Genomic DNA, 13,417 nt, shown 5'->3' with positions numbered 1-13,417 from the left:
GATATAATTTATCTAATACCAAAATAAAATGCACAAATAAATCTAAAGCTGTATACTAGGTAGTAAGAATCTGCAACAAGAAAGACCTAGTAGCTCCTGTCTAAGGGATGTGCAGAGAACAATAGCCAAGTGCACCACTGGACCAAAAGGAACAGCACAGTATAACCAGCTAAGGCAGCATTTCTCAACCTTTAAGTATTTGCGACCTGAGTTTTCATAACAGTTTTAATTGTGCCCACCTTAATTTTTTTTTGAAATGTAGATGCATATTTTATTATATCTACTTAACTTTTATCGACATTTATCTAACTCTATATTTATTGTTCTAGTATCAGAATGTAGTTTAAGTTAATTTGTTTTGGTTTCAGCAGATTTTTTTTCATATTTTTGATTCTTGTTTTCTTTTTTTCACATCTTCGCCCCCCCTTTTTGTTACTTCACGCCCCACTAGGAGGGCCCGCCCCACAGGTCGAGAACCGCTGAGTTAAGGAACAGGGTCACTTCCAGGCCTAAACGACCACTTGGAGCGTTGTGGTCAGTTGGAATTCTTATCTCCAACATACATAAAAGATAAAGTGGGATGTGGGCACTAAACAGTTTAGGGGCATAAAAAGGCTAGAAATGGCACTGCTAATAAAAGTAAAGTTTTGAACTGAGAAGGCCACTGTCATGACCTTATCTAGGTCTTTAAAATTCCCAAAATCATAATCACGTGATTAAAAGTAAATGCAGACTTTACAAAAAGGGGCATTGAACTCTGAAGCAAAGAACATGACAACTTTTAAAGTACATGGATGGGCCATGGGAAAAACTAAGCTTTTTAGCTAACCAATGTAGCTGAGTTGTCTTAAGTTTCTCTTTACATATTTTAAATGTCTAATGGTCTAACTAATTATCCCAACATGTTATTGAAGCTGTCATTTAGGAGCAAGCTACATGAGCTTTATTCTCACTAAACGAACAAGCTGAACTCTCTTCTTATTTGCAAAAGTTTCTTTTTTATGTGTCTAATTTGTCACGTTGATTAATGAACTAATAAATTAATATTCTCATCAACTGTCCTCTACAGTACTAGTCACTCACTGAAGCACGACCCACTCTGCCTAAGCTTACCAAGACTGGGATTACTGGTGACACTGAGATAACTATCAAAAAGGACAAGCTTTTTCCAAGAAAGGAGCCTCTGCGGAAACCAGAAATTTTAAAGGAAAAAATATCTTCCACCACATCTTTACAAAAGTCAGTAATAGAATGAATTTACATTGGCGTGTTCTTCAAAACCCTTCTTATTATGCGTGTCTAATCATATTCAACCCCACCAAATATATCTGTAGAATTAATACAATGCCAAAAACAACATACTGAAGTCATATTTTCTTACCGTAAGCCATATAGAACTGTTCCATCAGGATGAAGCCGTATCATTCGATTCTTCACGGTGACTCCATGTACAAATGACTTTTTGTCATTGAGAAAGTAGGTGTCCGGGACCCAGAGCTGATCAGCAACCCTGTTATCCAAGGTCAGATTGAGTGGAATTTCAGAATATGACAGTCTCTTATCTCTCCAGGCTTGTTGAAAATACATTGTCAGCGTATAGTCCTGGAGAACAAGGAAAAAAATTAAAATGACTTATTTTTACTGATAACAAAAAAAGCTGTGGTTAGCAGTCTTCAGAAAGGAATAAATAATCTTGAGATTACTTATCACAAGGTGTTTTATCGTGTGAACCCCACTCAAAGTGGTTCACCTATGTTTTAGACAAGGAGGATGGGTGTCATTGTGGCATTGTGCTTATCACTGCTGCCTTTGAGCTTTAGACACCTGGGTTCAGTTTCTTTCATAGTTATCATGTGGAGTTTACATGTTCTCCCCTGGTTTATGATACTTTTTTCTTGGTATGCTTGTTTACTGCCATGTTCCAAAGACATGTGTGTTAGACCGGCTTGGTGACTGTAAACTTGTCCCATACGAGTAAGGGTGTGCATGTGTTGGCACCCCTGCATTGTGCTTGGTTAGGCTCCTAATCTCAATCAGCCTGAAATGCTCTAAGTGCGTGTTACTATAGCATTCAATAGCTTTATGTATGAAGGCAGGTACAGTGGAGAAAAATATAACTAATTCATGAAGAATAAATAATAGTAATATCTGCACATTCTAAAGAAATGACCACCAAGTACAAGTATACTATACTGTCCACATGTCTCGAAACTACTGCTAAAGGATGGTACTTCAGAATAACAGGATATCTATACACAAACCATTTAGAAAAGTTGAATCAGTTTTTAAATTATTTGCAACCTTTATTAACACAAACAGCAGAAGATTTCAGCTGCTACTACAATGTAAACCTAAACCAGTGGAAGGTTTGAAATAACAAGGTTATGGAAGCAAGGGCAATTAATGCACACAGTGCCACATGACAAAATTTAAATAATTTTAGATTAGCTACTCAGACCTGATTTTCAGCTATATGTGAAGTAATGGCCTTCTAGATTGGTCAGAGTGGTGTTTACTATTTATGCTTGTGGATGCTTAAGGCACGGCTCACTAATGATTTTGTTTCATTCATGTTGTGAATGATGACAAAAAGATGTCAGCATCAGGGGCATATAAATTTAGATTTATAAGTGGAGAAGAGCAGACTTGCTGGGCTCTGTTTTCCTTACTTCAGGAGGTTAACAGCCAACAGCACTTTTTTCTAATTATAGCATAAAATCTGAAAAGACAAGGGGAAGGTGGATGCCTAATGTTACCATACATGCTCTGGATCCACATCATAAATGTATGAGTTTTACAAGTAGCCTGTTGTTATATTTACTAGTGTACTCATCTGTATCTCAGTATGTCTGTAGTATTCACCTCTCGTAGGGGACTACACCTAGTAGTGTCTGTCAAAGCCACAGGGGATAAGCGTTTTGCATCATCTCTCAAAAGCAATCAACTTTGAAATGCTGCAATCCTGTACAGCTCAAGTGAAGCTTTAGCTAGGCCTCTAGGACATATGGATATGATACAGGCAGTGTGGTGTAAGAGCTAAGACAGTGGACTATGAAGCATAGCATTTTTTGGTCAGTTCCTATAACTGCCATGTGGCGTCACTGTTGGTGACTCATTTACCCAGACAGCAATGTGTACAGATGACTACTTGAATACTGCCCCGGGATGGTATTTATTATATCAAGGTACTACATAAAGTGCATCTGTCACTACCTGTGATAACCAAAAAAGGCTCAGAACAACACCCTGCACGCAGTGCCCTTCTGTTTAGGGCACATACGACATACACTACATTATAAAAGAAAAACAGTATTGTGCAGGCATTGACAGTTGGTGCTGCAGACAGGAGTGGTGAAATGAAACTGTACCAGGCAGGGTAAAGATAATGATGGGAACAGTTGGACTGATATTGTCTTCCTTGCCACCCTCACTGACCATGACATCATCGGGACTACCTTGAATCTTACATCTTGGGCAAATCTGAATGTATGTTCTGACAAGGACAGGACTGTTTCACCTGGCAAGCATGTGATGGGTCCTCTCCTCTTCTCTCCATATGCCTCCTTGTCTGGCCCCATCAACTAGCCCCATGGTTTCCCAGATCAGTTCTGTGCCAATGGTATGCAGGTGTATCTGTTGTTCCCTCCAGAGACCCACAGAGTATCAGTTAGAATCTCTGCTTTTCTCACTGGTATTGTGACCAGGATGAAGGAATGCCATCTCTGGCTCAAAGACAGATCTTCTTCTTATTCCAAACCATCAGTCTATTCTGCACTTTCATCTCTTTTTAAGTCAGGTCACTATCATTGACAACAGCAAACAGCATCTGGTGATACTACCTGTGTGGCATTAAATCTCAATATTGAATTTTCATGTGCAGTTGCTAGTTGATGGAACAAGCTGCCCATCTCCATCCAAACTGTTGACTCCCTAAATGTATTTAAGAAGTGACTGAAAACCGTACTGTTCAGTGAATATCTGTCAAATTGTTAGAGAATGTTTTTGTTCTGTGGATATCTGTCATGTTGTGAATTAATCATTTTTGTTATACTAGCTTTATAGCTCATCACTTATGGTGATCAGCTTTTGTAACCTGTCCTGCTACACTTGTTCAAAACAGTCCAGCATCTGCTAAGCAAATAAATGTAAAGGAATAAAGTTTTGAACCTGCTCCCCTGTTTGCTTTTTGCTCTATCTTGCTGCATCTTGAGGAGATTTGCAGAGGTAATGCTCTAATTCTTGCTTTCTGTAAACAAAATAATACATTTCTTTTAACTTTCCAATTTAAATATCAACTTTCAGTATACAACAAACAAGTTTAAAGGCACCTATTAGAAATGAGCATATATTCAAAATTATTATAATACCAGTAATGGCACACTGCGCGTTGTACACTTGACATTGTCACGCACGCGCGAGTAGGAGGCAGCCAACAAACCCTAAGGTGAGTGAATACTCACGAGATAAGGGGTCATGAGTAACGTCTCTCTCTCTTTTTCTTCAGAAGCAAAGACGGAAAATAAACATACCCTACCCCGTTCCAGAACTCATCATGGCTGACTCCCACCGTCACTTCCGTCTCCCTCCCGACATCCCGGAACAATGACCCTGCTGACTACGCCAATGTAAATACAAAAGAATTCGACTTTCAGTCATCTAAAGAGTCGGGGAATTGCCCCGTATATTGTCCAGTGGACAGGTCAAAATGAAATGAACGAAAGGTTCAAAAATAGACATTCGACACAGACATCTGAAACAGTGGGGTATTTATAGGGAAAACAAAACAGGCAAAATGGCTATAGGACATGACACAAGAGGAAATTACGTCATCATAGTGAGACCGTCAGTGACATTGTGAGACAGCAGTGGTAACCACTGCACCATAATACATTTTTTTTTTTAATTGTACACATTGATATAAGCATGGTATGCATATTTAAATATCTTTTACTGTATATCCATGTATAGTATAGTATAGTTTTGTGTTTTATTAAGTACCTTGGACACACACTAGATGTGAGAGGTGCCAAGTAAAATTACTGTAAGGTAACAGTGCTGACCAATATGCCACAGTATAATCAGTAATTGGTCACTTAATGGCATGACACGTTTACAGAAAACTTTTTAACATTTTCCGAAATTAACAGGGATTTTAAATCTAGTTTCTAATAATTGGTAACAACTTGCTTTTGTTGATCTGCATACTAAAAAAATCTTGGCTGAGTTAAAGTGTGTAACTGAAACTGTGAAGAATAAGTTCAAGGAAAAAAAGAGCAATCTGTTGAGATGTATCATATTAATGGCTACACTCACATGTAGAAAACAGCTCTTAACAGACTCTTCAGAAAGGCAGAGAAAGGAGCCAGCAGGTCAGCCAGGTGTTGGCTCCATATAGATGCAAATCCAAGCCTTCTTAATTTCCTGGACTGCACTACAATGAGCAATGAGAGGCTTTAAGAATGTTCAGTTCCCAAAATAAATAGGCCACACTAATGCCACTCAATCAGAAACTGGATGCCTATATATGAACAGATCAACAGACGACTGATACCCTGGATAGTGTACAGCAAACATTGCAAAGGGATAACAGGATTTTTCACATAAATAATAGAAGATCAGATTGATAAAATGTTTAGCAATCGTCTTTAGCATTCTCAGAAACATCTACATATTGGCCTAAATCATTCTACTGGTGTTTGGCTAAAACTAATTACGGTTCTTTTGCAAATTAGATGTCTGATTATTTACAGCTACTAACATTTCTATGATTAAATTCTATTAGAATTAAAACTTGTATTTTCTCTCATTCAAATTAGAGCTATGGAATTTCCTGATAATGAGGTTTTTTCTTATTACCTTTAAATTAGACACCAGGTATCAAGAACAGGAGATCTCTTATGAGAGTGTCTGTTTGATTAGAACCTCAGCTGCCTTTTTATAGACAGAAGGAATGAAAATAAGTAATCACAATGGGAGTATGGCTTAAGAATGAATCAAGCTGACAGCAGCTTTGATTTCAGCTGAAAGGCTGATACTTTTTTATGTAATCAGTGCTTTAGTCCCAAAGTGGTGGTTAAGAGGACAAAAGTTTTTCTTAGCTGAGAACAATGATTTACAGTCAGAGCAATAAGCACAGGATGGGTACTTCAGGTAAAACATTTGTAGATATTAATCAGAACAAGCATGATAACTCCCAAACTAGCAACCATTTCATAATTGCCTCTCACAAACACACAGACTGTTTTTATATTCTATAGGCAACACATTGTGGATACAAGTAATCTACTGACCTGGCCTGCTGCTCTTGTAGTTAAACTGGAGATCTCTGAAACTCAGAAAGTTTGATAAACCCTAACAAACCCCTCAATGATTCATATTTGCATTGCAGTCAACAAACATGGCCACTTAGGGGAAAGCTCATTATGAAGGATCACAGTTTATGGTCCAGTGTTCTAAAAGATAAATATAAACTTCATAATAATTTCATAGCAAATATTACCCATCCATGTTCTAACACATTTATTGAGTTCAGAATCAAAGAGAGACAGGGTCTGTCTCAGCAGTGAAGGGAACAAAGTGGCATCCAACAATGGATGGGGCACCAGGCCATCACAGGGCACACTATAGGGAGCAGACTTACAATGATTGGACCATCTTTGAAATACCTAACAGTATATCAGTATCATATCTGTCCCTTCAGATCAAATTCAATTTTTCTTAAAAGTGCTGAACTGTTGTTGCTGTTTTGTTGTGGCTGTGTATGCTTGTGCCAAATATAGGTTAAGGTGCCACACAACCGTAAAACTAAAGTATTGACTCAATTAATTCATTCTTCAGGTCCAGAAATTATGTTATTTAAATTTATTAGCAAATTAAAAACAGAATACAATATAAACATGCCATACTGTATACCCTTTGGCTGCAACAAACTGAAAAAATATTCAGAGAGATTTGTAGCTGCTGCTGTAGCGATCAACTTTTCCTCCCCAATAACACCAAAAGGGATTAACAGATTCAAATTTGCAGAGATAAATGACTGTTCATATTGGTTTAATTGCACTGTTAACAAAGGCATATGCCTTTATTTTGTAATTGAGAGAAAATATAGCCCAATTTCATAAAATTTTCTGAAGTGTTCAATTCAAATCAATTTATTCTAACAGACTGCTCTTCTCAGTGAACAGGCTAAGAGCACTTCACAGATTTTCAAATACAAAAGTAACATTAAAATACAAAGGATAATCTAAAAGTGGCTATCAGTTATGTTTTATTCATTTTGTGAATCCAGAATAATTTCTCTCAGATTTGTATTAGATCTGACAATCCCAAAAGCCTGTAGGATAGCCAGGGCCATCCGTCCTTAATGGTTGTGTCACCACTAGTGCACTGCATAGGATCAGTCACATACTGTATACAAAATGGCTACATTTAAAGTTATGGAAACACATCCTTGTATTTGATGGATCATTAAAAGTAAATAATATCATGGCTTGACCCTTCTATTCTTTATATTAATATATGTGACAACTTGATATCGAGTTGCCTTGTGCGGAAGAGACACTCAAATGGAGCAATAATCCACTAAAGACAGCTACAGCTAGATAGCACAGGGGGGAATAAAATGAATACTTTGAAGTAAATTTTCTGAGGGGCACACAAGCAAGTTTTAGGCTAAGAAGTAATATCAGGAGTTCAGCAAGGCTTCTGGGGTGGTGCAAAGCAGGAGCAGCCCATTGATATGGTGCCACTGCATCACAGAGGGACCAATCTAGAACTGCTCTTTAACTTAACATGTACAGTATGCCTTTGGCACGTGGAATGAAAACTGGAGTACCTTGTAGAAAATCTATGAATACATTGAGAGAGCATGCAAACTCTACAAAGACAGTGTCCTATGGTCTCATTTATAATAAACCTTTGCATGAAATCATGAAAATATGCACACACCAAAAATGCAGGAAAATGTGTGTGCAAAAAAAAAAAGTCAAGTTTCATAAAACCAGGTGTACGCATATTTCTACGTGTAAACACATATTTTATAAATTTCAATTGCCTTGTAAATGTGCATATATGAACAAGCCTTGAACGCCTTCCTGAAACATGAGTACATGGAGCATGATAATCAATCTGGCATCTCTTGTCCAGATATACAGCAGAATAAAAGGCACAGGCACACAGTGAATCTTCTTCTTGACTCTGTAAATATTGAACAAATAAACCAAACTGCCTTAACATTAAAAAAAAAATCAAAACATTAATGTATAGTGAGAACTAACCAAAAACACACATGCAAACGTGGAAGGTAAGTTCCCATATTAAAACAAGGACAGACCATTGCCGTTTTTTTTGATCGTATATTTGCACTTATAAATCACAATGATGTAAATGTGTGTGTGTGAACATGCCTTGAACGTGGCACCCTGAATATTTGAAGCATACTAATTACCCTCATACATATGCAATCGTGATGCTTCAAACCTTCATTGGCTGGCAGGGCAGCCTCCAACCTGACACATCATGACCACACCACCTGCATTCAAGAGGATCTAGCTAAGAGTGCAAGATCATGCACGGTATTATAGAGCCTCTTCAGTGCATTCTGGGAGTCCGGGAGAGGTGTAAGGTCTGAGCAAGCAGCTGCTATTACCTGGTAAATTTGTTACAATGTATAGTATAGGCCACATGAAAAACTGAGGGATCATCCAGTTACCTCATCAACAAACCATTCACAATGTACAGCACCATAAGGTCTGCCAAAGACACTATCTCAAAAACATGGGCTGACCCAGGCCACTGAGACACAACATTTGCCAGTCACATCTTGACCTTAAGGACCTTGCGTGTTCATGGAATGTCACTGCTCACAGTTAACAAAAGCACCTTCATTTCTACTAGACGCACTTAGTGCAATATGAGTGCAGTAAAGTGCCCTGATTACGTTAGGAGAATGAAAACAAGGCTGCAAATTGCCTTTTTGTGTTGATAAAAACATGTTATCATTATCCTCTTTAATAAAACCCCTGTGTGCGTCCAGGTGTCCGTGTGTGTGTGTCTTCTGGTGAAGTGTGCATGCGCGGGGCCGCACGTGTTCATTCTCTCCCTGTGCATTCCCTGTGCAGAGAGAGAGACACACACACAGGCACGTGCGCGAGAGAGATACACACACACACAAGCATGCAAGACACACACACACACAGGCGTGCGAGAGAGAGACACACATACACACAGGCGCGCGAGAGAGACACACACACACAGGCATGAGAGAGACACACACACACACACACACAGGCGCGCGAGACACACACACACACACACACTTTTCTTGGTGATTTATTAAATTACGGATTTTTCAAATGTTCATTTTTTTCCCTGTGCTTAAAACTCATAAAAAAAGTGTTTTTAGCGAGCGGTTCATAGCGCTACAGTGAAAACTCTTTCAGTGTTACTTTTCTCTGTTGTTCAAGGTTTTCTCAGTGTTATTCAATGTTTCTATATTTAGTTTACTATTACGCTGTGCATTCTATGGTGTAATTAACTATATTTGTGCTTAAAAACTTTAAAAAATATATATTTACATACAGTTTGTACAGTCTGGAATGGATTAATTATATTTACAGTAATCCCTCCTCGATCGTGGGGGTTGCATTCCAGAACCCTCCGCAATAAATGAAAATCCGCGAAGTAGAAACCATATGTTTGTATGGTTATTTTTATATATTTTAAGCCCTTATAAACTCTCCCACACTGTTAACATTATAAGAGCCCTCTAGACATGAAATAACACCCTTTAGTCAAAAGTTGAACCTGTGCTCCATGACAAGACAGAGATGACAGTCCTTCCTCACAATTAAAAGAATGCAAACATATCTTCTCTTCAAAGGAGCGCCGTCAGGAGCAGAGAATGTCAGAGAGAGAGAGCGAGATAAAAGCAAACAATCAAAAAATCAATACGTACTTTTAAGTATGCCGAAGCACCGCGATAAAGCGGCATTTTGTTGAAGAGCGTCCGTATCCTCTAGGCAAACAGCCTCTGTGCAAACAGGCCCTCTGATCACCCCCCTCTCCGTCAGGCAGAGAGAGTGAGAGAGACATAGAAAAGCAAACAATTAAGCACCGCGCGGGAAGAATATCGTATATCATTGAGGAGTTTTAGTTAATATGTAATACATGCTCTGATTGGGTAGCTTCTAAGCCATCCGCCAATAGCGTCCCTTGTATGAAATCAACTGGGCAAACAAACTGAGGAAGCATGTACCATAAATTTAAAAACCCATTGTCCGCAGAAATCTGCGAACCAGCGAAAAATCTGTGATATATATTTAGATATGCTTACATTTAAAATCCGCGATAGAGTGAAGCTGCGAAAGCTGAAGCGCGATATAGCGAGGGATTACTGTACATACAATCCTATGGGGGAAATTACTTCAGTTCACAACCAAATCAGGTTTCGACCAGGGTTTTGGAATGTTTTATGGTCGTAAACCGAGGTTCCACTGTATTACTGTCAGAGAAAATTATAGGCATTTTATGAAAATACAAACCAGTATTACTGTGAGAGCAAATTAAAGGCACACAATACAGGGACATACATATTACAGCCACATACAAGGTCCCTTGCCATTTAATATAGACTGTTCCTACTAATGTTTATGCACTACTGTTCTAGCGCCCGTTATTGTAACGGGCTTAATGTCTAGTGTTTTATGTTTGTGCAACTACACTAATCAAAAAATGAATGTAGCCCCTCTCCAGTCAGTTAAAGGCTTCCAGCACAGCGGGCATGACAAAGTGCAGCTTGGCTGAGATATTTCTGACCTGTCAGCCAGTTCCCTGGAAAGTGATAACTGGTAGCTGATATAAACTGATGAATAACCAAAAGAGTTCTTCAGTGCAATACAAAGCATTGGCCCTCTTAAGATGGAAATAAAATACAGTCTGTACATCATATTCATCACTTTTGAGATGTAATTGTCACGTCAATGTACATTATAATAACACCGTGGTAATATGAATTATTACAAGCATGAGATATCATTACCTGGTTTGATTGCATTTTACTACTTGATCCAGGGTGTTGTCATTTCCTAGTTTCTACAAAATGTTGCATACTCATGGGTCAGAATTGCTGTAAATATACTGTACAAATATTTCTTCATCAAGCTTTCCTTTATCAAACCCGACATTTACGTGAGAGGCTGCGTACACACATTTTTTTTTTGTGTGTATGCAAATTTCATAAATGAGGCCCCTGGTCATACCTGAAATCCAGGACACTGGGTCTGTGAGATCGCTATGCAGCCTTAGCTTAAGGAAACTGCCTAAAATTTGTGTTTCAAGCTGACTGACTTTATTTGTCTTCTAGTTTTTATACAGTATATAAACTGTAATGAAAATTGTCAATTCTAGCAATATATCAACCTCTTACTTTGGAAAACTATAAATTGAAAGCGCAGAATGACTTTTTCCTTGTAGTGCACTTGTGTCGTAACTGCACTTGTGGGGAACATTTTATTTAACTTGTTCTTTTCAGCAGCACTAATACAATGTTACAGTTTTTGATTTCATTTTGCCTTTCAGCTAATGTGCATCCGTTCTGCTGAAGGAATCTGGCGTCTCTTGTCTAGATATACAGCAAAATAAAAGGCACAGGCACACAGCAAAAACTTCTTTTTTACTCTGAAAATATTAAATAAATATACCAAACGCCCTGACGGAAAGAAAACATTAATGTATAGTGAAAACTAATCAAAAACACACATGCAAACATCTGACAGTTTAAAAAGTGAAAAATGGTGAGAGTGGCTAATAATATTAAAATACTTGCTATTTTCTTTTCAGAAAGACTGTTTTTTTTTTTTTTTAACAGAGTATTATTTTGGTTCAGTGCGTCATGAACCTGACAGCTTTAAGGACACAGGCTGTCTCAGTCATTGACTGAGTGAAGTTAACTTGTCCTCCACATGGCCATGCAGGATGATTTCAGGTACACTCTTAAAAACACTGCTTCTTTAGTAGCACTTTACTAGGTTGTGTGGTTTCTCATAGTACAATTGCTTAAAAAAAAGAACCATTTCTTTCTAGGAAGTGTTCTTTGCATATGAAATTGGTTCATGGGACTTTGAAAAGGTTCATAATGTGTGCACAAAACAGAAATGTGTAGTTGGCTACCTAGCAGGATACTAACAAGAAAGACTGAACTTAGCCTGTGTTATTGTATACAGAAAGAAATCAGAAACGTTTCACAAATCTGTTATCATCTGTACATGGTTATTTATGGAGCCTGTTACAGATCTAAATAAATTAAGGTTATTTCTGGAACCTTCATGTGAATGGTTGCTTTGGGAACCAAAAACGATTCCTCTAAGGCATAGCTTTGAAGAAACAATTATTTTTATGAGTGTACACCAGCTTGCAGTCAAATCCCAAAGAGGTATTTCTTAGGCTCATTGATGATTGTCCGTTGGGCCTATTTGACCCAGCAAGCTTACTGCTATGGACTGGTATCCTGTACACTGTCTCTGATTCTTCTGGAACAGGCTTTGGCCCCCAGAAAGCTTGTGATGGAATAAGGGAGTCAGTCAAATGCATAAACGTATGACAAATGAGAGGTGCTCTCTTGATATGTGAACCAACAATCAAATAAGTAGCATCAGAAAGCTGATGGACTTACTTTACTGCACTTCCACAATGAGATTTTCCCAACTAAGAAGCATAGAAAAACGAAAGTTACTTCACTAGACACAGTTATATTTTAACAGAATATAAGAAATAAAATTGTATAGCAAAGCTCAGATGAGCCTGTTGCAGAGAAAAGAGACCTGATTAGACACATGAGAAGATGGAGTTCTTCTTTTGAGTGGCTGGACTCAGATTGTATTCCATGAACGAACCACCATTTAATTAATATCACAATAAAATTGTGGTTCTTAAGTTTTGATTCTAACATATAAAGTTTTAAATTTCTTTGCACCGTTTTACTTACTTCTTAATGTATAGATTCCATAGTACACACTACAATCACAAATGCAGGCCTTCTTTTAATTTCCAGAAGAAATTAGGCCACTGCGGGAGGTTCAGCTTTGAGTTATAGCATCCCCCAGACTTTAGAATATGCTTCTTGCAAATGTTACACCCTACTGGACTCAGCTGTCTGTTATCATGACAGATACTCCATTGGTTTCAGCATTTCAGTCATGAAGACAGATAACTCTTCAATAGAATTCTATTATTGGAGCTGCTAATCGGGCTGTTTAAACAAGAGAAATTTTAGTACTAATCTGACTTCTGTGAAATCAAAATATTTTTTTTTTCTTATTCCCATACTGTATCTTGTCTTACCACTTGATGTCACTCCTACTTCGGCCAAGCTGCTACTCCTAGTTGTTATGATTTAAGTGCACAAAAAAATATGAAACGG

General features: G+C 38.0%; 1 protein-coding gene across 2 annotated transcripts in view; it reads right to left on the bottom strand.

Moving 5' to 3' along the window:
• LOC120542793 (gamma-aminobutyric acid receptor subunit beta-2) overlaps positions 1 to 13,417 on the bottom strand; it is a 317,891-nt gene that overhangs the window by 170,273 nt on the left and 134,201 nt on the right. For both annotated transcript variants that reach the window (XM_039775446.1, XM_039775447.1), the window contains exon 4: positions 1,382 to 1,602. In XM_039775446.1, the coding sequence (XP_039631380.1) occupies positions 1,382 to 1,602 (221 nt within the window). The remainder of the gene's footprint in view (positions 1 to 1,381; positions 1,603 to 13,417) is intronic.

This window comes from Polypterus senegalus, chromosome 13 (genome assembly GCF_016835505.1).
Source record: "Polypterus senegalus isolate Bchr_013 chromosome 13, ASM1683550v1, whole genome shotgun sequence".
Taxonomy (NCBI): Eukaryota; Metazoa; Chordata; class Cladistia; order Polypteriformes; family Polypteridae; genus Polypterus; species Polypterus senegalus.
This window is presented reverse-complemented; position numbering and strand designations above follow the sequence as displayed.